This window comes from Microtus ochrogaster, chromosome 10 (assembly GCF_000317375.1).
Source record: "Microtus ochrogaster isolate Prairie Vole_2 chromosome 10, MicOch1.0, whole genome shotgun sequence".
Classification (NCBI taxonomy): domain Eukaryota; kingdom Metazoa; phylum Chordata; class Mammalia; order Rodentia; family Cricetidae; genus Microtus; species Microtus ochrogaster.
In genome coordinates this window covers 14,262,485-14,289,049 of record NC_022016.1, presented here as the reverse complement: position 1 = coordinate 14,289,049, position 26,565 = coordinate 14,262,485, and the positions used below count along the sequence as shown (strand labels likewise).

Sequence of the window (26,565 nt, the reverse complement as noted above, 5' to 3'; positions counted from 1 at the left end):
AGTTGAAGCCAGATGAATCTATCTATACACTATTTACATAAGTCTAATATTCTCAGCTATGAGTAAAAATGGAGTCTCCTTGGCTATTAAAAAAATGACTGTTTTTATCTTAGATTCCAAATCTCTCATACTTACACCTCAATTTTACTTTCATTGAAGTTAGTAATTTAATATTTCTTTATTTTGACAAAGAAAATCTTTAAATATTTGTTAAAATGGTATATATATTCAAGCATGCCTTGTCACCAAACTATAAGAATGTTCTTAACAGAGTATGTGCCTCAGGATTCCACCAAAGTGCTAAGTCCCTTACTACATTAAAAATGCCATACACTTTCAAAAAAAAAAAGAAAGAACATGAAGAGAAATCCTGAGACAGAGTTTTCTAAGATTCTACACTATTATATTTATATGTCAATAATAAATTTTGTTATGATGATATCATTTATACAGTAAGTCATAAATTAGGAAATCAGGAATGTTGCAAATTACAAAAAAGGTATAGAATACTTCATGGAAGGTCTTACCAATATGCTATGAAAAGTTTAAAAATACCAAAAATTCTTCTTTCAATGTAATACTATTTAGACCTTAACATCCCTGGCATCGTGCATGCAGTGCAGTGCTAAGGCAGGAAGGCTAGCAAGGGCAGGAGTTGGGCAAGAGAACGCACAAACCTTCCCAGAGAACTGGGGCAGTAAGAGATGGGAGAAAGCGCAGTGACTGGGCCATGTTTTTGGTCTTTATTTGTTTGTTTTAACTTGTAAAAAAAGGATTTATTAGGGCTTACAGTTTCAGAGACCATTCCCATGCTGTTCATGATAATGGATTAAAAGCATAGCAGTTAGAACTAACTGTATCTGGGAGCTCACGTCTTGAATCATAAAGAGGAAGCAGAAAAAAAAAAACACAAACTAGAAGTGGTGGTAGGCTTTAAACTCTCAAAGACAACTTCCTTGGGCACACTTCTTCCAGCAATATCACACCTTCTGAGCTTTGTCAGATGCCTCCATGAACTAAGGACCAAAGATTCAAATAACTGAGCCTTTGGGAAAATTTACATTCAAACTACTGCATACAGGACATTTAATTATGTGAAATGTCTTCATTTTCTTTTCCTCATCCTTTCTTTCTCCCTCTCCTTTTTCTTCTTCTCCTCTTCCTCCTCCCTTTTTCTTATATTTTTTTTTTGTCTTTTAACTTGTAGGTGCTTAGTCCAGGACATCTGTTTGCTTTATTTTTCAATAGTGGATTCATATGTTGTCGAAAGGCTTCTGCAGGCTCCAATGGGAAGAACAGAGTTGAGATAGAAGTACTTACAGCTGGATTGCAGGGTTTAGTACCTGTCATAAGAAAGTGGGAAAGTAAAGTAATAGAAATCAATGATGCACCAGTGTCATCCCTAAGTATAGTCCCAGATATCTTCTGTGAAAAAAGGAATGATTATGGTTTGCAGACTTGAACAGCCAGGACTATAGTTTGCTAGAAATATGAAAAGAGTTTTTCACAATTGTATTTTCTCTTTTCTCTGTCAATGAGTGATATGCATGACCTTTCCTAAGGAGGTGTAGATGTTCAAGAATTGAGTCCAAAGAAGAAAATTGTGTTGTGGAAAACAAACAGTTTAATAAACAAGCTATGTGGAGACCTAAGGACCTGTTTGTAACTGAGGGTTATGAATTTATGGCATGATATGCAGTACTATATTATTTCTCATGCTTTATTTAGTCTTCTGGGCCTAAAGACAGAGGTAACATCTATGGAATTCAACTAAGGCTTTGAGAAAAAAAAAATCCAAAAGCAGTGAGAGTCTTGGTTGGTGTGTACATCTCTCTAAAGACAGAAAGAAAAGCACCAAAGAAAAACATTGGCAGAGGCATGAAGGTTGGAGGACGTTGAACTATTCACCCATACACACATACAGTAACATGCTTAACTTTCAGAAGAAATACGAGAACCTGGACAGGTTGACAGGTTTCAGATGATGCCAGGACATATTTAAAAGTCTCTGCTATAGAGAACATGTGATGGATAATATGAATTTCTGATTGCAAGATTATCCTGAAATGAGCAAGACTGCCCTGAAGGTAGCCATGCTTTGCAGGCCGTAAATGAGCGCTTAGATCAGAAAGAGAAGGTGATGGCTATCTGACCACCACACTGGTAATTAATTGCTGTGGGTGAGCTGTTCCATTCTTATCTCATCCAAGAGTGCGGTGAATAATTGGGGGGGGTGATACTTTTGAAAAATGGATTTTTTCATGTATAAGAATAGCAGCTCAGTGTGGAATTATAAGAAAAATTAATGGGATTCATCAGCTTGACTGTGATCTATCAAAACCCGCAGGGAACAATGGGAGCTCTCTGCTAACTCCCATTGTCATTGCTCTTGGAAGAGCTCTCCTGACTACTCAGTGGGTATGAAAAGCGAGAGACTCCTTGACAAGTGTGTTTATCAAGTGCATCTGCAGTGTTATTTTGAATGCTCAGTTGCGGCTCTGTCATTTCTTTCCATGCTCATTTAACATGATGGACTTGTTTGGCAAATCCTTCAGGTGGTAGGAGGATGTGATGAGGCGGAGGCTTAGTCTGGATCATAAAATAAAAATATTGGCCTCTTTCACATGCTCCAATTCTTATTTCTCCTCGCCCTCCTTGATCATCATACTTCTTTGTAGTAAAGAAAATAAATGGCTAGGTGCTGGAACCTTGTGCATCTCTTAATTAGTTGCTCAGAGCACCATGGAAATAAAAGACTGTGGTTTGAATTCTTGATTAGGGGAACGGTTTAGCAAGTACTTCTACCTGTGAGTTATAAAAAACCCTGACATCCTGGTAAAGACTGTGGCATCTTTGCCAGCATCCCCTGGCCTCTGCTCCATTTTGTACGCTGCACAGGATGCCAAACTCTTCCAGTGCTCTTGTTGGTGTGGTTTTGTTTTGCTTTGCTTTTCCTCCAGAGGAAGACATGTTGTTGCTGTTATTTTTCAGACTATACAACTGCAATTCAATGGAGTTAAATAAGCAATCTGAGATCTCTGAACACATTAGTATTGAGCCCTAGCTCTAGGCCAGTTAGATCCCCAGGTGACACACTCGTCATCAGAATACTACTCTTGGGACTCACGGCCCAGCTAATACAGCGAGAGCAAGATGGAAATGTTCAGTTTTCTAGTAGTGATATTTTTTAAAAGGCAGAGTGAAATGAAAATAATTTTAGTGGCATTCAATTTAAGACAACATATCTATATTATTGTCATTTGTCCATATGTAATCACAACTAAATTATCGCAGAGAGACTTAGCATTATATTTTATGCTGTCTTTCACACATATCTCAGTTCTCACCAACCGCATTTCAAATGCTTGGAGACCACAGAAAGTTCATGGCTACAGTACTGGGCAGTGCAGCTCTAGAAGATATTTATGGGAAGAACCTTGCTGTAGCAGAGAGATTGCCGAGAGGGCTTCCTAAGTGCAGTTGACTCTAAATAACATGTGAAAAGGGCTGGAATCTCCTCCCTTCCTATTTTTCTTTGCCCCATGTAATAGCCATCTCTCTCTCTTTTTTTTAGATTGTGTGAGTCTATTCCTATGTACATGTATATGTGTTTTCAGTTTTGCTATGTATCTCCTCCAAATTCATGAAATTATCAAAAAGACTTTCTGATACATAGAATAAGTGAAAAAAAGAGGTCATCATGAGGGTCTGAGTGACTGTCCTCCCTGTTTTCCATTGCACAGTTATTTAATTGTTCATATTTCTTGGATCCATGGCCTGGTCTCATAGCTATACAGCTCCTACCCAATCTTTTATGGATTGTGCTATTGAGAGGTCAAACTAGATTATGCATTTAATGCAATACCTAAAATTATAGTGTAATTGTTATATTATTAGTTATTATCTTTAATGCCTTCATACTGAATGCTAATATGAACAAAGTTCTTATACACACAAAGCAAGAGAAGGGTGTATCGTATGATGTTAGAAAGCAGCTTCATTACTAATGTGTACCTTGTCTTGAACATGTAGCTTTATGCAGTACTTGTTTTAATTGGCCATACTGAGTGCATGGAATGTTTGCACTTCTTTCTGTAATGATGTGGGATTCACCTCTGTATGCTGTGAATATGTTTTATTACCAATGGTTAACAAAGAAGCTAATTTGGCCTATGGCAGGGCAGAATATAGCAAGTCAGGAAATCTAAGCTGAGATAGAGGAGGAATAAAGACAGAGTCAGAGAGAAGACAAGCTTCATGGTAAAATATAAAATACAAATTAGTTAGTTTAAGATACAAGAGCTAGCTAGGAATGTGCATGAGCCTTTGGCCAAACACAATTGTAATTAATATAGTTTTTTGTGGTTATTTGGGTCTTGGTGGCCAGAAAATAAAAGAGCAGTCTCTGCTTACACTGTTGATATTATTTACACTAAATCCTATTTTGAAGGACTTTAGGTAGAAAGAGTCCCCAAATCTCATACTACTTAAAAGTTTTGCAATTTAATGAGTTTTTTAAAAATGTACTTTGTCTTTCTATAATTATGTAATTATGAGTGATTTTAAAATGCTTTATTTTTATTAAATTATAATAAATATATTTGTAAATGTATATATGTTTCTAATAAATAGCCATTTTATTATACATCTCCTTTTTAAAAGACTTTTTATTAGTAAATATTGAAAATATTTAGCACAGAAACTTGAAGTGATAGATTTCAATATAGTTTGGGCATGTCCAGTTACAGGACCCTAACAAACATGTCTGCTATGTTTAATAGCAGATGTTTAATAAAGAACAACCAACCATGTGAAATTACCATATGAGATCACCAAGGTCACACATTGATATTTTCTACCAAAAAAAGTGGTTATTTTTTCCTTACTACAAAATACTAGATGAGCCACCCCACATCTATAATTTTCTTCTGTCTTAATATTTTCTCTGTAGAAGATTTAAGGTCATAATCATTTTATCTTTTCTTTGAATTAATCTTATTGTCTCCTCGTTCCTGAACAGGGGTTACTACATTATCATTGTGCCTTTGAAGAAGTCTCGTGGGAAATTCATCAAGCCGTGGGAGAGCCCTGATGAAATGGAGTTAGATGAGGTAACTGTGTCTATGTTTCCTGGGTCCTTCTGTAGTTGTTCTATGTAGGGCTCCTAGCATTTTGGTCAGGTGTCAGCTAAGGTACATCTAGCCAATTGAGTGAACCAGTGATCTGGGCCTGCTCTACCCTAGAAATCTTAGCAAAGATTCTTTTGTTTTAATTAACAGATTACAACCTGTGTTATCTTTGTTGTCCTTACTCTTATATCACCTACCCATTGTAACCATGATGCAGAAGTGTGGAGGGTGATATCATTACTATTAATAAAATTCCAGACACATTATTTAGTTTGGCAGTTGCCAAGGCTGTTACAAATGCTTAATGCTCTTTGTAACACATTGCATTTAACCTGCCACACAGTCATCAGCATATTTTCACAGAATTCTACTGTTCCCCCAGACATTTATTTGCCTTATTTTCTGGTCCATAGGTTTTCAGGTTTTTGGTATCAAAAGTGCATTTCAGTGCAGGAAAAAAAAAATTCTGAACAAACAAAGACTGTGATACAAGAGGTAGCAAACATTAAAGAGTTTGCTATCAACTTTCAAATCTTATACCTACATGATTCTATTAATTAAGTTCTTATTAGATTCATTAATTCTGTTTCTTGAAATACAAGAACTTTTCAAAAACAGTTCGGTTTTATGTGTATGTGTGCTTTTCCTGGATGTATATTTGTGTGCTGTGTGTTGGCATGGTACCTGTGGAGATCAGAAGAAGGTGTTGGATCCCTTGGAACTGGGGTTTAGAGACGATAGTGAACCCTGTTTGGTTCTGGAAATATGGTCTGATTCCTCTGTTAAGAGCAACATATTGGTGTTCTTAACTGCTGAGCCATTTCCCCACCCTCACGTACTTTTTAAAAGTAATTATTACACACTTCTGTGCAGTGAGAAAACTGGCCCCAAGTATTTACCAAGATCTCAGATATGACCAGCCCAGCTTTCAGAGCTAGGCGTCACATTTAACTACTACAGAGTCTTTGTTTTAACAAATGCAGTTAAGTTTATGTGCCCCTCCCAGAAACATGAAATTTTAATTTATGTGGTTCATTTACAACATGGGCTGTATCTGAAAATAATCCTATTATTTCATATCAGTGTTCAGTATGAAGGCATTAAAGATAATAACTAATAATATAACAATTACACTATAATTTTAGGCATTGTATTAAATGCACAATCTAGTTTGGCCTCTCAATAGCACAATCCATAAAAGATTGGATAGGAGCTGTATAGCTATGAGACCAGGCCATGGATACAAGAAATATGAACAATATTTCTATATATTCTTTTTGCCTCAGATTAGTGCAAATGGAGTGAGGACAATGATTAATTCTCTAACTATGTTACTAGGAATTATTGGTTTTGAAATGTATCTGTACAAAGATAACTATGATCTGACAAAAAAAAAGGGGGATTTGGGGTGGGACTTGCATCCTGTGGCAGATCTGAATCATCTCTACACGTGTGACTCATCATCACCTACCTGTTTTGTGAGTTAAATTTGTTCAGGTTCAGAATGCTAGACAAGTTCAAGGTCAGGTCTCTGCTTGTGTCACTGTCTAGCAATTAGGCACTGTGACTGCAGTACCAAATGATACATTTCAGCAATCTGGTCATATAACTTAATTGTCAGTTTATCATCGGCCAGTTATGATGCCAGAGAAACAGAATCCTTCTCTAAGCAGTTAACCCTAAAGCAGTCTATACTATTTAACTAGCTCTTAGCTGAATTGTAGGACTGTCCTTAGCAAATTCTTGTTAAAATTGGATTTTTAAATGCAATGATAAGTTGTGGAATCTATAAATATTTCTACTTAGGAAAAATGAATTTTCAAAGCACTGGAACCCAACCAAGGCAAGAGGACATCAAATGCTTTCAGTAATAAGCTTTTTCTTAGAAGTGAAGCTATTTGATAGGAAGGAATGGAAAATGATTCTCCTCTACAGCCAGGTTTTAACCTCTAGAATGCACAGACATTGTAATGGATTAAAATATAGGGCTATGTGACATTGAACTTTCTTGCAATTAAATTCCACAGGTCTGTGCTGCTGATTCCCATAACAAAGGGTCATTTTAATCATCCTTTGAGTTGTGGTGCATTAATCTGTATAATAGCTTGATAAAGAACATTTTATTAATTCAAAACTTTTGGGTCAGGATGGGTTGTTTCCCACTTTTCTCACTGATATAATTGAGACCACATTGCGGAATTAATGGTGGAAGAAATAAGATATGCATTGACTGGAAAATGAAAATTATTTCTGATAAAGAAGTAAAGCCTTTGGTATAACTTCTGGAATTATGTCCAATATATTTTGTAACTGTTGTGGAGAGGAACAAATGAAGGAAGGCTATGGCCTCACTTTCTGCCTGCTCATCCTCTTTCTGACCCCACCTGACAGGACTTGTTTTAAGCCTAGTATGAATGACCAAAGCCTTTTGATAACTTTAATTTGAATTTGGTAGTGCTAGGTTTGACAAAGCAGAGTTCTGCTCTTAAATGTATTTGGCTAAGTACTTTTTCAGTAAGGCCTATAATTCACATTGTTGGAAATACATCAATTGGAACAGTAGCCGAAGGGGATTTTCACTAGTATGCCTCACATATAGACCCACACAAGACTAAAAAAGTTTCCTTAAGCAAGTTACTCTCTAAATTATATTCTGAGCTCATTTATTTTTTTTTGGTCTGGGTTATTATCTGAATGATAAATTCATAGCCTGAAATTCCTATTCTCAAGGTCAAACTGAGCAGACCAGGCCTTGATAGTGGCAATGAATTTTGGGCACAATGACTCCCAAATGTTAGTTGTATTTATTTCAGGGCAAATGATGTAATGTGCCAAATCTTTTCATTGCACTGTACTTCAAAACCTTGTCATAAAGTAATGAGGTCATGTGTGGCTATAATTCCAGCCTCTTGGCTAACTTTGGTGTCATTTAAACTCACTTGGTCTACTTAAAGCATAAAACGGGAAGAATCCTATTCCAGATTAAACTTCAGTGAATGACTGCTCTGGACCTAAAAAAACATGAAAATGTTCTAATATTTAATCCCAAGGCACTTGCTTTATATTTTCTAAATAAACCCTACCAAATGGTAATCATGGGGATGATGTTGATAAATTATGACAGCTGCCTATATCTGAAATGTGAATGGAAGCAAGATAGGGTTTGATCAGTGAAGGAGAAGCAGGGATGCATTCAACATAAACAACTGATGGTAAATGTTTTTGATTGGCCAACTTCAAAAGACTTCTCAGCACATCTACAGTGCACACCCCACAAGAGTTCTATAGACTACCATTTACTGCACACTGGCAATAACCTTTGTAGTCTCCTTTCGGGTGTAATATCACATTAAACATTTGGTGTAAGAACTCCGGGTTAAGAAACTTTAGAAAATAGAAAGATCATATTCATCTATGTTAATAAAATCAGACACACAAACATTACATACATACTTAGTAAAAATTATTCAAATCATCAATGATTACACATAGCATTAGATTCTTGATTTTGTGCAAAAATTAGATTATGTAAAAATTAGGTGGGAATATCTCTTGTATGTGTCTCTCCTATGGCTGGTTTAATTTTTTTGTCACCCATGACGTATAATTGTTGCAAGGAGTTGCTTGTTTGTCCTGACTGGCCAGAACTGAAATAATTACACAGAAATCATATTATTTAAATCACTGCTTGGCCCATTAGCTCTAGCTTCTTATTGGCTAACTCCTACATCTTAATTCAACCCATCTCCATTAATCTGTATATCACTATGAGGTTGTGGCCTGCCAGTAAAGTTTCAGCACGTCTATCTCCAGTGGCCCCATGATGGCTCTCTCTCCTACTTCCTTCTCTGAGCATTCAATCCAGTTTTCCCCACCTACCTAAATTCTGCCCTATCAAGCCAAGGCAGTTTCTTTATTCATTATCCAATAAAAACAACATGTAGACAGAAGGACCTCCCACACCATACATACATAGACTGAATGTTTTTATCATGCTCTAATTTGCTCATTTAGATTTAGAGATGATTGTGATCTATTTTACATGGTTATTGTGGGGAGCAAATGAACTGAGTTCATCTATACTTCTTGAAAGAGTATCTGGTACCCAGCGAGTGTTACCTAATGGCCATCATCATCGTCCTCTAGAAACCTATGTTTGGCAACAGAATTGTAAGGTAAATTCCTGTTCTTTTATCCTGGAAGTTGGAGCACACATGAGTAGCCCACCTGGATGAATACATGGTATTTAGATCCAGATTTGCCAAACAGATCATGTCTAATCCGCTGCTCCTCTATAAATGCCTTTTATCGCATATGATTTTAGTTGTAGCAATAAGCTTAAATTTCACAGACATTTTTAGAGCATGATAAATTAAATATTATTGATACATGTCATAGGAAAGCCAGAGGGCTTTCTTGCACATTATTAGATTTTGAGTCAGCTGGGTACATTTGTGGCTCTCAGTGTAAAGCAGACTATATTGCCTGTTGTTGCTTACAGAAGCATTTGCATCTGGAAAAGGCCAGTAACTATTTCCTCTCAATTTCTGCCGTGATTATAACAGCATTTCTTTCCAGTTTTTGAAAATTTTGATTTATGTGTGTGAGTGTCTTCCCATATTCGCCATATGCATGCTGGTACACACAGAGGCCAAAAGAGAGCCTTACATCCCGTGCAGCTTAAGCTATAAATGGTTGTGAGCCACCATTTGCCTTCTGGAAATCAAACCTGGGTTGACGGAAAGAGAAGCTGGGCCCCTTGACTGCTGAACCATCTATTACTCCATCTTCTGTCAGCATTTCTTTGTACAAAGTATACCTCACCAATTTGGCTTTACTATTTCCTTTCCAGCATAAAAACCAAGCATAATAGTTTTGCTGCCATATCTGCCTAATCCCTTTAAGTTTTGTGTACCAAGATAAAGTTGATGTTTGCTCTCAGGTACATAGGCTTTTCCTAGTTTATACTCAAACACACTCCCTTTCCCCACAGATATTAAAACAAAATAAAAGTTTTGTCTAAAAAGGCAGTAAAAATTGATCACTTGCTTCCAGAGGCATTCAAGACTGCTAAAGGCTTCTTCTTAGCTAGTTTATATAAAATAATATGTGACAGGAGAAGACAAAGATAACATTACATTGTTTTCAAATCAATTGTCATATCATTAATGAGATTTCCTCCCAAGGAAAGTCAATAAAAAGCAATAAATTACTCAAATATTAATTTTAAGTTTTCTTTTTCTTTAGAAATATAAGAAGTGTGTGCATATGTTGATGTGTGTGTGTGAATCTATGTTTTCTTTCCTTCACAATATTGAAATTTATTCTTCTTCACCCTACTGACCATGTCCACCAGTCTAAATACTTACTCATCAGAGCTGTATTATAGGCAAAGTTGACTCAATGGGAAAATGTCAAGAGTGTCTTTCAAACTGGATAGTGAAAAATGTAAGTGGAGCCAGGCACAGGAATGAGTGACAATGAGTTCTTCGAATACATAAATCAAAGTTATTCATTACATTCCAAGTCTGATAACTTTGGAGAATTTTCTTCATCTAAACTATCCCATTTGTAAAATGGCGGCATCTTTTATGAAAACTTAATAATTAGCATGTAGATGGCTTTGACTGGTTACTAATTGTTCCATGTATCTCCCATGAGACCAGACTTTTGTGCATCAAGCTGTCATTCTTCCTTGAACAGGTTTTAATGTACTATTGGCCTTTTAAAGAATTTCGTTAGTGTAGGAAATTATATGAGCTTCCAGTGAAGGTCTAATGCCCTGTGTTTTGACGACGTCTGGCCCTTGCAAATCACTTTGGCTTCTTAACTAATAGGAAGCAAAGGATTGAAAATCACAGCAGAGAGTCAGTGATGCTGACTTGCTGCAGAAAAGGTGAACAGACTGGACCAGGTTCTTCCTAGTCCCAGACTAATTTCTCCTCTAAGACATCGATATGTTGGTTGTTTATGTTTCTTTTTTTTCTATTTGTCACTTTTTCCTTAAGCTGCTTAAGGAGATATCTAGGAAACGCAGAAGCATTCGTTATGGGAGAGAAGTTGAATTAAAGCCATATATTGCTGCTCACTTTGATGTCCTTCCCACTGAGTTCACCCTGGGGGATGACAAACATTATGGTGGATTTACAAACAAGCAACTGCAAAGTGGACAAGAATATGTTTTCTTTGTGTTAGCAGTGATGGACCATGCAGAGTCTGTAAGTTAATTATGATGGCTTCTGTTTCCCCCACTTGTTCATTTTCACCACTGTGCATGTTTATTTGGGGATGCATCCCAAATAATTCTCACAAGCTGGCGTTAAGGTATCATTGGGCTGCCTGTCCTTCAAGCATTACTGAGTATTATGCAGGACCCTACCTTGCAAACTAGGTGGAGGCTCAGATGACAGAAATTTCAGGAAGATGTGAAGCACCAAATGAATGGAGGTCTACAGCACACAGCGTAGCATTCCCTCCATTACCACTAAGGTTTTTCTCTCTTTATTTTGTTGAAAATGATTTACTTTAAGAAAAACATCCAGGGGATGTTAACCTATGTGTTTGGTAGGAAACGAAAGGCTCCCTCGTTCAAATCGCATGTTGAAAAATATGGACAAGGGCAGTTATTTAATTCGTTCTCCTGTAACTGTGAGTATATAGTGCCTTTATCTAGATTTACCAGACAGTGTCTCTAAGAAGAGGTGAGTACAAGCAGCTTCTTCAACTATAGGAATGTATGAGTGACTTTATCAGCGAAAAGCCAAGAAACATACACAATAATTCAAGGAGAGTGAGAATCCCTAAGGTACTCTAAATAATGAGTTGTCTTGTTTTATGTAATTCATCTTACTTCTGTGTCATTTTATGCTTCAGTTGCTTTGAGGGCTTTACAAAATGAAAAGAAAAATGGGGAGAAACAGTAGACTGGACAGAAGGTAGCTGTTTAACGTGGCAGTTTGCTTTAACATTTAACAGATATATTCCTGTGTTCTAAGCAACACTTAACATCTGGCATGTTTGGCAGCTGAGTTGAGTTGGCCTCTTTATTTAAGAAGCCCACAGTTTATGAAAGGTCCATGTATCAGGACTGTGTTCTCTTGTACAACAGGTACTGTCTTCTAATGACTAGAGATGTTCTCACATGGGAAATCAGAGGACAAAGGCAGCCACATTTACCATTATGTCTAAATGTCATGTCATGGTTTTCATGGCATTTCAATACATCACGATGCTTCTGGATCTAGTTGATGGTTTCAAAGTAAAATATCAAGGGAATGGAATAGTAGGAATCTTTTTTTTTTCACTAAAAATAAAATAGACAGACACTTAAGAGGAAAATTCATCATATAGCTCTAGGAATGTTTCAAAAGGTATACTTAAAATGCTTAGGTAAATCACAGAATTCAGCTAAGACATATCACCCAATCCTGCAGACTGGTGATGGTGCCTTCCCTGGGAAATGTGGGTTCTGATGTCTCCCAAGTATTCCTACTCATGTCTAAATGTCTCATCATTGATATATTTTGTCTCTCCCTTATTCTTTCATCCCACTATCTCATTAATGCTAGAAGTAATAAAAAATTTTCAAATGTTTCTTAATTCCCCCCATTTTTCCAAAATTTTTCTTTGATGTTATCAAGCATGCATATAATGCATTTTAATTAAACCCTCTGTATTACCTAACCTTTAATTTCTTTCCTATTCCCCCATTACTTTTTATTTCCAACTTCATGTTTTGAATTTGGTTTGCTTAAGGATTTTGGCTTTTATTTTTTCAACTAAGTCCACATAGAGCTAGCTGTACAGGACTATCTACTGGGGCATGGGGAGCTCTCATGTTCTGCTTTCCTGCAGAACTCTCCATTGTCTAAGAATGCCCCATCTAGGGGTGGGACTTGATTACCCACCCAGCACTACCATACTGGGATTTTTATCCGGTTTGATGCTCTTCAGGTCTTGCACTGCTGAGTTCTTGCTGCCAGAAAACACGCTTCCCGTGTCCTCATCCACTGTCCCTGACTCATTCAGTCTTTATACTCTGTTTTTCCTGATAATCTCTGAGCCTTGAAAGGAGGGCATATAATTGATATAGATGTCCCGTCTAGAGCTGGTCACTGTTACTCTATAGTCTCTTGTTCTCTGCATGCTGATATGTTATGGATCTCTAAGTTAATAACCTCCTACTAGAAAAAGAAGTTTCTCTGATGAAGTTGAGAGATGCACTAATAGATGAATGAAATGATGATTCATTCATTAGGAGTCCATTTAATGCTGTGTTCATTTAGTAGAGCTATAATAGTAAGTTCTCCCCTAGAACCTGAGGCCTCTCTAGCCCTAAGTTCTTTGCCCCAATTTTTTATATTGTATGTCTTGACAATCCTCTCAAAATAAACAATGTTTTACCTACATGACATGTGTGATTAGGTCAATGTGTGCTTCATGGCCAAAAACTGTGTCCATTTTTCAGTGATATGGTACTTTTGGAAGCTTCAGATCTCATTGCAGATTAGTAATAATAACTATAATCATTCCAATTGTTGCTTGGCAGTTTTCTGCCAAAACAAAACCCCTTTTTCTATTCTTTTTACCTCCCTTAACAGACAGCTTTTTGCTAATTTGTTGTCTCCCATTAGGAGTATCACAAACTGGTTTTGAATATTGTAATCTTTAATCTCTTTTATTATTTCTTCCCACTAAGCAAATTCTACTTTCTATGAGGCTGGTATTATTTTCTGCCTGTTCTTTCTTTTTCTTTTTACATACATCTCTTTCCTGACTTAAGTTAGAAATTCATGTGCTCTGGAAAGCCCTTTCTTTAAATTTCCATTTTCATTGCCCATTTTGATTATTATCTCCATTTGGTAAAGAACTTCAAATCATCTGGCTTGTTCACTTCTATCAACTTGAGATTAGCCACAAAATGGAAGGAATCCTAAGAAACCAAACATATGAAGAATTATGTTTCCTTGGTATATAAGCTCATTGCTCAGTTTTTTTACGTAAACCATTATGTAATATATGTTATCTAAATAAATCATATGTATCCATTCATGTTCCAGTACTTCCTATACCTCTTTCTCTCTCTCTCTTGCTTTAAAGTTATATCTCAGAAATTTTCAAAAATAAACTGAATTTTCATGTTTGATTCATAGAAAAACTTGAAAGTCTTTAAACCTCTGTCCTGGGAAGTAAAGAAAACAAAAAGCAATAGCAAAATTCAAATGGGCAGGGGAGCATGATCTTTGCTTGTCTTTTGAGCTTATTCTAAATTTAGACTATGTGCCTTAAGGTAAGTCTTTGGAAAATAGAAATTAAAAAACTTAACTATATTTGCTGATCTTGAACAAGTATATCCAATTTTGTCTTGGCATTCTCAGCCACTTGAAAAGATGAGTTTGTTGTTGTAGTATTTTTTTCCACAAAAATTTGTTGAGAACTTTCTAAATACAATTACTATGCTAGCCACTCTAAACAAATAAACAAACAGCATGTAAATCCTAAACCTTCCAGGAGTTTAGTTTCATCAGAGAAGATCAACTGTTCGTCCACATCTTTGAAAACAGAATCTCATTTATGCCATCACCAGGAAACGAATGACTAGATGAAATTGTTATGTTTGTATCCAGTGTTATTTTAGGACTGAATTCCACCAGTAAGCAAGGCAGTGTTTAAGTGGGTCCTTGGAAAGGAGCTGCATTTTTAGAGCTAAGTGTTATAGAGCTTGCGAATATGTTAATTAGTAAGGATGGAACATTTAGGAAGCAACAACAAAAGCTCACTGTGATAGAATGTTTTAAATATGGTAAGAAGGTTTAAAGCAAAAGTGCCAAGGCTCCTGATAACCATGGTGAGGTACCCAGGTTTCACAGACAGATTTCATACGAGAAAGCCCCTCGAAGGCAAGTTAGAATGATAACTCCAGTAGCAGCTATAATCAATAAAATGCAGGACTCTGGCTATGTACAGAAGCGCACTAAGGGGGTTTTAATGAACAAATGGTATCTATGACACCAGCAGTTTAACCTCTGGTTACTGATAAGTCAAACCTGTAGTCTCTCTTCACATGAAAGTGTAAAGAAGATCAAAAAAAAGTAAAGGGATCAAGACAAAGCTATAACTGGTCAGAAGGGAAGCTCTTCATTTGAACCTGAATGTTCAGGCAATTGAAAGTGGAACTCTCTTGCTCAAATAGTTAAAACCAGTAGGAAGGAGCAAATGAAGTACAGGATTAAGAAAGCCAGCAAGGGACTTAGTAAGTGTTGCTCAACAGGGGCAGGTCTGAAAAGATACTAAAAACCTAAGGACTGAAGAAAGACAATTAGATTTAGTAACTGCTATAATAGTGCTAAAGCTCCCAGGTGCTGCTAACACATGAGTTAATGGAACAAGACACATGCAGCCAGTGGGGCTGGACTGACTTGGAGTAAAACTCAGAACTTAAACGTGGTGGGGTCAAGAAGATGCTTTGTTTTATTTTAGTGTATGAGTGTTTTTGGTTTTCTTTTTGTTGTTGTTGTTTTGTTTTACAGAGACAGGGTTTCTCTGTGTAACAGCCTTGGCTGTCCTGGTCTCAAACTCAAAGAAATCCACTTGCCTCAGCCTCTCATGTGGTGGGATTAAAGGCATGTGCCACCATACCATGCAAAAATGCTTCATTTAAAATGGGACAAAGTGGAGTGAAATAGGATATTACAGAGGGGAAAAAAAGCATGTTCTTTATTGAGCTTTGAAGATAAGCTATCAATTTCCTTTTGGAAACAAGCATATGAACTCCTAATTGGTAGCTGTTATAAGGTTAAATAGAAGCTACCAAAACCCTCAAGTTCTAATAATTATGCTTCCCAAAGCTATACCATCATTTCCATACATTTTGATTTCTAATTGGCACTCTCTTTTGTAACTGTAGACTTAAGTGCCCTAGAAATGAAGAGGACTGATAAATGCTGGCGTGCTCTAACATTGCACTATATAATGATTTGTTTTTCTATGAAAATGTTTGCCAGTGCTGATCTCTGTAACTTCATGACATGGATTATCTCATGTCTAAAATCTTGGAACAACAGTGTTTCTGACTTCAGAGTTGCTCCTTGCTCATTGGATTGTTTAGTTAGATTTTAGCAGGCTGAACCCATAAACACTGAAAAATATCCTAAAATCACACCCTTTTGGATTTCAGAGCATTTGGACTACCTGTTTTAGATTAGGAATACTCTATTCTTTTTTTTTAATTTTTTTTTATTGAAAAAAAAAATTCCGCCTCCTCCCAGCCTCCCACTCCTCCCACCCTCCCCCCACTCCTCTCCCCCTCCCTCTCGAGTCTGAAGAGCAGTCAGGGTTCCCTGCCCTGTGGAAAGTCCAAAGTCCTCCCCCCTCCATCCTGGTCTAGGAAGGTGAACATCTAAACTGGCTAGGCCCCCACAAAGCCAGAACAAGAAGTAGGATCAAAACCCAGTGCCATTGTCCTTGGCTTCTCAGCAACCCTCATTGTCCGCCATATTCAGAGAGTCCAGTTTTATCCCCTGCTTTTTCAGTCACAATCCAGCTGGCCTTAATTAAGATATGTGCTTCCCTGCTCTATTCTAACATCTTTATTTTCAAATAGTAATGAATATATTACCACAATGCAAATGGTTACCGAATGTTGCTTCTTTTTAAAAGATAGTTCTTAATTTTGACATTAATATAATTAAATTATTTTAACTCTTCCTTTCAACCCTCCGTGTACTTCCCTTGTTCTCAAATTCATAACCTATTTTTCTTTAATAGTGTGTGTGTGCCTAAAAATATATAAATACAACCTGTTCAGCTAGTATAATGTTACTTGTATGTACATGTCGTTAGGAAAGACCATTTGGTATTGGATATCCAGTTGGTGAGCTGTTCCCTATAGAAGACTACTTCTTATCTCTTAGCCTTCCATAGTTACCTTTAATTCTTTGTGTAGAGTAGAAGCCTAATGAGATTTTCTTTTCTTTTCTAAATTACCATGTCTATTGGTATCCTTGTTATTAGGCAGCCATTTTGGTAGAATTTCATGAGTGTTGTGTTCCTGACATTTCCAGGAGATACAATCTCATAGTACACTTCCTGTTCCTCTGGCTCTTACAATATTATCCTTCTATTCCTTCGTCCACAGTGACCCTGGTGCTTTAGGTATAGGCTTGGTGCTGTAGATGCATCAATAGAAACTGATCTCCATGACTCTGCATTTTGCTCAGTTGTACTTTCCTGCAATGATGTTTCTCTTCTTGTTGTAAAGAAAAGTTTCCTTTGATGAGGAATGAGAATTATATTTATCTGTAGATATTAGGATAAATGTTGAGAGTGTAGTTAGGGATCATGCTGATTTCATACAGTGACTGTTATAGATTCTCCTTCAAGATCTATGATTTCACAAGCTGCAGACAGTTGGCCATGTTTACAGTACCAGGTATGGTTTCTCTCTTGGCAAGTGGACCTTAAGTCCAATTGGAGTGTTGTTGATGGCCACTGAAGCATCTGTGCCACTACTGCACCCTTGGAGTTATCATGCCATTTTCGCTCTTGGTATAGTTCATAGGCATCATGGCTGGGTAACAACACTATTGAATATTTTCCTCCTTTAGCTTGTGTGGCTCCTTTCGGTACCGTGAATACTAGTCTTCAAGGAGGAGGCTTTCAGGTCAGATTCAGCTCAGGTCCCCTGAGTCCTATGTCTGAAGTGCTTAGCATCTTTAGCAATAGGAACTTCATTTGACTTCTAGGAGGCAACCAAAAGAAAGAGAAATAGCTTGTCTGGGGAATCCTTGGATAACCCTAACCAATAACTCAAAAGGAAGCTTCTCATGCCTGTTGTTGGGAATTTGTTAGATAGACTATGACTCTTGAAGGGAACATTGTAAGTCCAGATTTGATAATTAATGGTATTTTTGACTTCATGAAAATATATATATACACACACACATTCATTCCATGATTAAGGTACCTTTGAAGTTATTTACACCATTCAAAATGATTTTGTTATATCTTGCACATTTCCTGCACTGTAAAATATTCTTCTTCCTCTAATACTTCCCTATTTTGTTTTCTTTTTAAACTCATCCAGTGTTTGCTTAATATGTTTTCATCAACCTGTCATCAAATGCATTATATCATGTTTTCCTCTCATTTTAGTGCAAAAAAAATACCCTTTAGAAAGACATTATTTTCTAACTAATGGACTTTGTTTATCCTTAGAAAATGTATGCAACCAGCCCATACTCCGACCCTGTTGTGTCAATGGATCTGGATCCTCAGCCAATCACAGATGAAGAGGAAGGCTTGATATGGGTCGTAGGTCCTGTCCTTGCTGTGGTCTTTATCATCTGTATTGTGATTGCTATTCTTCTTTATAAAAGGTAAGTCTGCTCTATATTTTAATTGTGATTTTGAGGATGACTTAGATTTAGAAGAATGAATCAATTTCTATGATTGTGTGGAAGATTTTTTATGATGTATTTGAAGACTGCCCAATAACTAATATTGGAAAACATGTTTTTGTCATGCCTAAAGCAAGCTTGGATAACAGAGCTTATGTCATGGTCTTTTATTGTACAGAATGCACTCTTTCAGCCTCCATATTCTATGATGCATTTTAATGACCAGTTTTTATGATAGCAAGATATTGGTGTACCCCAAAGAGCTCATTCTATGCAAGCTTCAATTTGACTTTTAGATGATTATTTTCTAAACACATGTTTACTCATTTCTATTCATTTCATAAATCTGTTGTGCAAAAGTGCTAAAATATTGCCATTTATGAGGGTTTAGCAAAAATAACTGAATGATTAAGGATTTTTTAAAAGAAAAAAAGATAAATCATGAATTCCCTCTCAGTTTTTCTGCATCTTTTCTAAATGTTCACTATTAAATTTGTTATTAAATGCTAACTGTAGTCCTTATGCATCTCAAAAGTGACCTGATTAGTATTTTGTCATTTCTATCAGTATTCCTTTGTTTTTATGTTCATAGAATAGGCTTGATTTGGTTTTTCTTTTTGTTTTTTTTTTGTTTTGTTTTGTTTTTCTTCATGTTCTTTTATCCTCTTCGGAGAACTGTCTTCTATAAGGGTCTATTCTATTTAATCCAATACAGAGAGAAAGTTGAAATGATAAAAGACAAAACAAAGTAAATAATCACGACCTATTAAATTGCCTAATCTATCTTGGAGTTAGAAAGAAGGAGATAAATTTCCTTAGTTATCCCTTCAATCCTTTTTTTCCTTCAGATCACTGCCATCATGTAATTGTTCAAGCTGTAAAATAGCACAGCGCTCGTGATCAATGGCAAAGTCTTCTCTTAGGGGATGATTTCCATCTCCTCAATTTAGTCTTCATCTTAGTGGTATGCATGTTAATGAAAGCGGTTATATTTTCTTACCTCTCTTCTATATGAGACATAAAAGTAGAAGAAAGGCATTGCCCTCGTGCTGCAGGTCAGTCATGGATCCTATGTGAGCCAAGGCCCTTTATATATGTGTGCTACAAGTAGTAACTGAAGAGAAAGGGTGGATTTAAAAAAAAATCCAAATTATATTTTTCATTGTTATCTATAATATAATCATTCAAATGGTCACATCGTATACTGGAATCTAGCCAGAAAGAAAGTACCTATTCCCAGGTCCCTTTCTAACCCATGTCATGGGGGCACTTCTGATATTCAAAATATGCAGAATGCATACCTCATTTTCAGGTCATGTTTTATTATATACCAACTAATAAGTAATCCTATTGTATTTATAAGTTAATTATGTAAATGTGAAATTAATAACTATAACCTTGATAATTTTTTAAAACTACAATTACATTTTCCTTGATTTATCTACATGTGCTTGAAGAGAATCAGCTAATTTATTGTTTTCATTAATCCTGCAAGAGGAAGCATCTTATTTAAAGGTATCACGACTCTGTTAAAAGAGTTGTATTTTCGTGTGTGCACATGTAGCCTCGTCTAATGTGATTGTCGGAAAATGCATACATCCTCGAATGCTAAGTATATTTAGCTAACCATCTGAAGGCCACGGAGCATTTCTGAAATAGAAATGCTTGCTTCAGCACTAAAAAATGTTCCTGACTTGAAATTTAAGTAGACCCAACAATGTCCTTCTTGATTATCATGAAGCATTTCAAGAGGAAATCTGTACTCAATGAATGGTGTCTTTTATAGCTTGGCTTCTGAACAAAGTTAATTATGTAATATGTACTTCACTCCTTTTTAGGTGCCTTTGGGGTTATACACAAACCATTGATCATGTCTCAAAATTGAAGTATCATTATTGGCATTACTATAATTAAGAAAATATTAATATTTTATTTCCTTATGTAAATAATGTTTAGAGATGTTAATCGCATAAAACAGAATTGGGTCACATTGATTTGGGCATTGCCTTTACCAGATACACATGCTTACAGAATGATTCCTTGTGTGAAACAGCCAGTAGCTTTTGATGGCTTTCCATATTAATAACTGTATTTTACCCTGCAACTTGAGGCTTTGAGACTTTTTTCTTAATAATTATATTACTATGGAAATGTGACACTATTTTATGTCATTCTGATAATTTGACTTTTATTCTGCTCATTTTTATATCTATAATACACTGATACAAGTGACAAAACTATTACTGAAGCTTTTAAATGGCCCAAACCCATTTACTGACTTTTCAGAATATCAGACTACAATTGGTAGATTTATAGTGTTACAAATATTATTTATTTTTATTTCTTTGAAAAGATATTCATAATTCATTTATCCAATGACTCAACAATATGAATTTGGAAATAAGATGCTGGCAAGGCCTAGAAAAAAATTGGGTATAAATCAGGAGCCTTGGAGGTCAAGGTTGGCTTCTGTGCCTGAAGGTCTAGAGAGTCTTGTCAACATCTCAAACTTCATCATTTACAAGGAAAATAAATGAACTATACAAGTGAGCTTTTTAATAATGCTACTTCATTATCTGGGAACATAAAAAGATAACAGGACTGGCTTTATGTTGTTCCTACTTTATATGTATATGTGTGTATCTAATTGTGGTGTATAAACCCAGCTTATCATCATCCATCCACCACTGAAAATTAAAATTCACCAGGCCACTCATGTTTTCCACATCCATCTACTCTGCATATGCTAATATGTAGCGTTCCGTAATTAATTCTAATAAAGCCAGAACATTATTTATAAAGCAAACATTTTAAAATAAAATATTAACATGAATTTGTGGGAAAGATTCAAAATGCATAATAGTGTCTTTTTCTATGTCATGGTATGGGAAAGAAAGTGCAGAATATGAGGCTAGAAAAAGCCAAGGCATGTTATAAGCAGAAATAACATCCTTGGATATGATAGCTTAGCCCATGAAGAGAGAAATGTCTTTCCTTCTCCTTACATACCTGTGTGTATATCATGAGGGAGATGAGACACAACTAATTTTACCTTTTTCAGCTGATAGTAGAGTCTCCCATTTGCATATCAACTTACACGAATTTCTAAATTATCATCAAGCATATCAAAGAAGACATTCATTACACCTTGTGAAAAAGGCTAAGGCCATACCTAGCTCAGGGTCAGTATTATATTCTGCCACCCAGGAGCCACCCCTGCCTGGAGTCCCAGTCTTCACTCCTTGCCACTCCTCCTTCCTTGATCACTCTTCTCATCTCTTATGTCTGAGTTCCTACCTCTCTTCCTCTATTCAGGCTGTCGTAAATCCCCCTTCTACGTCCCTGAAGTTCTAGTGACTGATGAGAGAACCTGTTGCATCTCTAATATTGCCCCTTGTCTTGACTCTTATTTCTCCTTGTCTCCCAAGTGCTGGGAACAGAACTACATTGAACACATTATTTTATAAGTATTCAATAGTATTAAATTTACTTTCCTCCAACTGTTTATTCTGTCATTTTCTATCAGTTTCATCTTGGCCTATGATAAAAACTTACCTCTTTTTCAAGCCTTCAAATGTAGATATTTAAACAAATATTAATGCATATGTAGGCTAAATCAAGTAATACTGCAGGAGAACTCTCCATCCTTTCATATGAATCTCCAAACAGCCTTTCTCTTCCATACAAAGGAAATTCCTTACACCCCGGTCTCTGATAAACTCATTGATTTAAAAGAAAGTGAGAAGCATGTACATAAAACGGTTTTTGTTTTGTTTTTATTTTTTAGTTCAGGATGCCAGGTAAATCACTTTACATTTAAGGCCACAATTAACTAGATAAAATAAGTGTGATATCATTGTCATCCTTCACTGTGTGTGTGTTTATACAGATAAATGTGATTTTTTTTTGAACTGTGATGAACTGCATCGTCTATAGTATGTGTGTCTACCACACAAACACTTTACTCACTGTGTTGCCTCCAAATGAGTATTGTTCAGATTAATTCTTTCTGGAGAAAGCTATAGTCCCTGAAAAATAGTTCCATATTTAAATAGTCAATGTATTAGCATAAGGAGAAGCATCTATGAGTGATGGTTGGATGTGTTTACGGAAAGTAGCACCCCATGAATAAATGTCTGTCTTTTCAATGGCTAGTGACAAAATGCTTCTGTGAATTAGCCAAGTTATACAGAAGGGGCATGCACTTTGGTTTTATAATCACAAGTATTAAATTTTCCAATACTTAAAAATGTATTTAATCCTTTATTATAAAAAGACGTATGATTGCCTTACTTGTCAAGAAGTGTTGGAAAATTATTTCTGCTACTTTATTTCATTGTGGTGTAATGTTCCAGTGTTCAAAATTTTACTCCATGCAATGCAATTTTCAGAATTTCATGTCACTAAAGAATGACATACTTCTTAGCTGAAGGCTTTATAGTTATGAAATTCTGTTGCATTTTCATTAAGAACACTAGTTGTTTTCCTGAGTTAGATCTTAAAAATTGAATGTCGTGGTCATTGTATACTTGCTGGATTGACTAATTTTCACAGCATTTTTATAAAGGAGTAAGTGAAGGTGAATGCACCAGGGAAACCCCTGTATTCTTTATTCAGTGCTGTGGTCTCATGGCTCCATCCTCTTCATAATTAGAGGCCTGCAAACATTTTGATGCACTATTGTTTACTATTATGTGTGAGCTATGTGTCTCTTCTGGTGAGCACTACTTTTAAAAACTTGGTTGTCATGGTTACTCTTGTTACCATTGGCCAACTAACACTAAGCCTTTCTTTTTTCCTTTTTTTTTTCTTTATTTATTTTGTGCTGCATTAAATGGAGCAGTAAACCTGACAGGTGAGGAATAGAGACCAAACCCCTTCCATGCTCAGTAAAGAAAAACTAAGCTAAGGTAGACTTGATGTGTTGATGAGGTGAGGGTGGGGGCTAGCATAAAAGATCCTACCTAGCAAGTGGAAGCTGGACAGAGCCTATACATAGGTGAAAATTTGGATATGAAAATGATGATGAGGGAAATATTTTTCCTTTATCAGAATAAAACAATGTATTTCATGAAAACCAAATTTAGAAAGCAGTACAGACAGTCTCTGAGTTCTATGTTCAGGGGTAAACGACTATACGTGTGTGTTAATGTGTCTGCAGGGTGGAGATGTGAGTTGTCCTGTAGACCTCTGTTTCGTTTGTTTGTACCCTTTAGGGAACACTCTTACCAAACCCCAAATTATCCCTGTGTCACCCAGACCTGATTTACAATAACAGAAATAATAATAGCTAAAATATATTTGATGATGATTCCAGATTGCTTTCCTTTTTAACATGCATATGCAAATCCACACTATTTATTGATATAAATGCTTGATTAAAATTCAACTAACGTAAGGATCTCAGAGGACATCTGCCAGCATTGCATTCAGTGGCCTTTAGTGAGTGGTACCTGAGTCAACAACGCTGGGATCGTTCTTCTCTGAGAATTTCAAGGTCCAAATCAGGAGCAGAAGGAGAGAGAGCATGAGCTAGGAACTCAGGACTGCAAGGGGTGCACCCACACACTGAGACAATGGGGATGTTCTATTGGGAACTCATCAAGGCCAGCTGGCCTGGGTCTGAAAAAGCCTGGGATAAAACCGGACTCGCTGAACAGAATTCGAAATTCTTAATTCTCACCTGAGAAGACTGAAGTCCACAGGTTTGACCCAGCAGCCTATGCTAAAGTGCCGGCACAGCTGCTTCTTGTGCACACTTAAGTTTGAGAATCACTGTTTGTATCGCTGTCTTTAATATAACCCTGTATTTCCCAGCAGTGAACCCTGACCAGGAGAGAGGGTCTCCGTTAGTGGACACCATGAGTTTCCATTAATCCAGGAGAAAAGTACAAGCTATTTTGATTCAGCCAAAATACACAGCACTTCTTGTCCTCAGGCTTCATTGTTACAATGCAGGCACTTTACAGTTTATAATCCTTCCTCCATGTGCTCATGTTAAAGTCTGACCAAAATTCAAACATCAATCTCCTTTTTCATCGGTGAAGTAACCGAGAAGACAACCTCTAGCATATACACGTGTAGGTAGATTTGAGAACATAGTTAGGGGCAGTGAAACAATAAAATCTGAACCACTTCTTCAAATATTAACAGTAGAGTTTTTATAGGAGTTGCATTCAAAACCTGTCTTCAGATCATGAATACAATCTTCTAGACAAACTGTTTTCTTGGACATCTTTTCTCAGTGGGAGCTATGTAAAAGGAAAATCAAGGTAGCAGTTCTGATCACTGTGGAATGTCACACAATCTTTAGTTCTCTTTGCACAATTTCTCTATATGGCAAATACTTGTCATGTTAAAAAGTAAACTGAAAATAAAATAGGATAACCTTAATAGGAATACTACAATAGGTGATATATGAATGTTTTTGACCACTGCTATAGTTTTCTAGTTGAAAATGAAATTATGGAAGCTTGGAACATCTAACCAGAAATTTCTATGGCTCAGATTCATGCCAGGCCTGGTGTAGGCTATTCCATCCTCTTCATATTTTATAATAGTAATTTTTTTAAAAAAAATAAACTACTTAGAATTGTTATTGATCATAGCCAATACTGTTTCTTCTAATTCTTTCTCAGATATGCTTTGTGTGTTTGAAACACTCCAATTCTAGTAAATAATGTTTCTACTGGTAGTAAGGTTATAGGCAGCTACAATCATGCCTTTGGTTTTCATCAAACAAAGCTAAGAGAATCTTTGATCTTGCTGGTCATCTCATTTGAGCAGAAGGAGTAAAAGAAAAAATAGCTATTAGATGTCCAGAAGCCCCTTTCAGTCCATCACGAACTGGAATTATATGGAATGTTTTATTTGTAAGTAATTTTAATCCTTTATTATGATCTTTCTAAGGCTCCTGTTCTGACAGCTGGTGTAATTTCCAGCTTTCCTACTATAAAAAAATTGATTCATTATAGAATGTTCCCTCCGCATAGCCAGTGCCACTCATCATGGCCTCTGGGAAAAGAAAGATAAGGAGGCTGCTTGGTAATTCTCTCAAGAGTGAGACAGTTTCCTTGCCCAGATATTTCTAATTCTACTTTCCATGCCCTGGAATGAATAGCAGCAGGGTCACTTTGGAAAGGAAGAAAGATGCAGGTTTTAGCCACTGGGGCTGGCACATCAGTAAAGAAGTGTGTCTGTGCTTACTTACCCACAAAGACCTAAGCCTGAGAAAATCTCTGGGTTGTGGCTTGAAAGGGCCAGCTGCTAGTATCCCCTGAGATCAGCTGGCAGGCTGAACTCCTTTGCATCCATTTAGCATTGCTGCATCTTCAGTGATAAAATTAGTGCCTCATTATTGTGAGACTGATACCCATTGCATGACTGCTACCTGAAAGTGACCATCGTGTCCTTCCTTTCACATGGGACCTAAGCTGCTGTCATCTTTCTCATTTCTCTTCCCAATCCTTCATCTCTTTTTTTTTTTCATTTCCAGTTTCTATTCCCTGTAACTAGAGATGCCAGTACTTCAGAATCATCACTTTCCTTAGATTGGCAGTGTGGCAGTACCTTCTATCCTAAGGCTCTCCCTGACAAATTTATGTAGGAAAATGTAGTCCTGAGATAGGTTAACCCAAGGTACTTAGAGGACAAGTGCCTGATAGGACCCACCCAAGAAAATTCATTGCCTCCAGGATATTTCACCAAAGCATTGCACTAGAGTAAGTCAAATGCACATCATCTTTATGCCAGGCTTCCTTTCATCCCCTGGTTATTTCTATTTGGTATAGATGAGCAGAGATGAAAAGACTTTTCTGTATAGCATTAAATAAAAGAAAACAACAGGAGCAATGCTTGCTAGTCATCTATACCGTGGTCACAGGAGAAGTATACAGGAGAACCTAGTCATCTATACCACAATCATAGAAATATACAGTGAACCTAGCCATCTATACCACCGTCATAGAAGTATACAGAGAACCTAGTCATCTATACCACAGTCATAGAAGTATACAGGAGAACCTAGTCATCTATACCAC

At 36.5% G+C, this 26,565-nt stretch overlaps 1 protein-coding gene across 17 annotated transcripts in view; it reads left to right on the top strand.

The window, feature by feature from the left end:
• The window catches only part of Ptprd (protein tyrosine phosphatase, receptor type D), a 192,124-nt gene that overhangs the window by 49,865 nt on the left and 115,694 nt on the right, over nucleotides 1–26,565 (top strand). For 12 of the 17 annotated variants that reach the window (XM_026781867.1, XM_026781863.1, XM_026781865.1 and 9 more), the window contains 4 exons: nucleotides 5,021–5,111; nucleotides 11,138–11,347; nucleotides 18,345–18,505; nucleotides 23,370–23,381. In XM_026781867.1, coding sequence (XP_026637668.1) covers nucleotides 5,021–5,111; nucleotides 11,138–11,347; nucleotides 18,345–18,505; nucleotides 23,370–23,381 — 474 coding nt within the window. The remainder of the gene's footprint in view (nucleotides 1–5,020; nucleotides 5,112–11,137; nucleotides 11,348–18,344; nucleotides 18,506–23,369; nucleotides 23,382–26,565) is intronic. The other 5 variants (XM_005352666.2, XM_005352665.2, XM_026781869.1 and 2 more) reach the window with 1 other exon arrangement.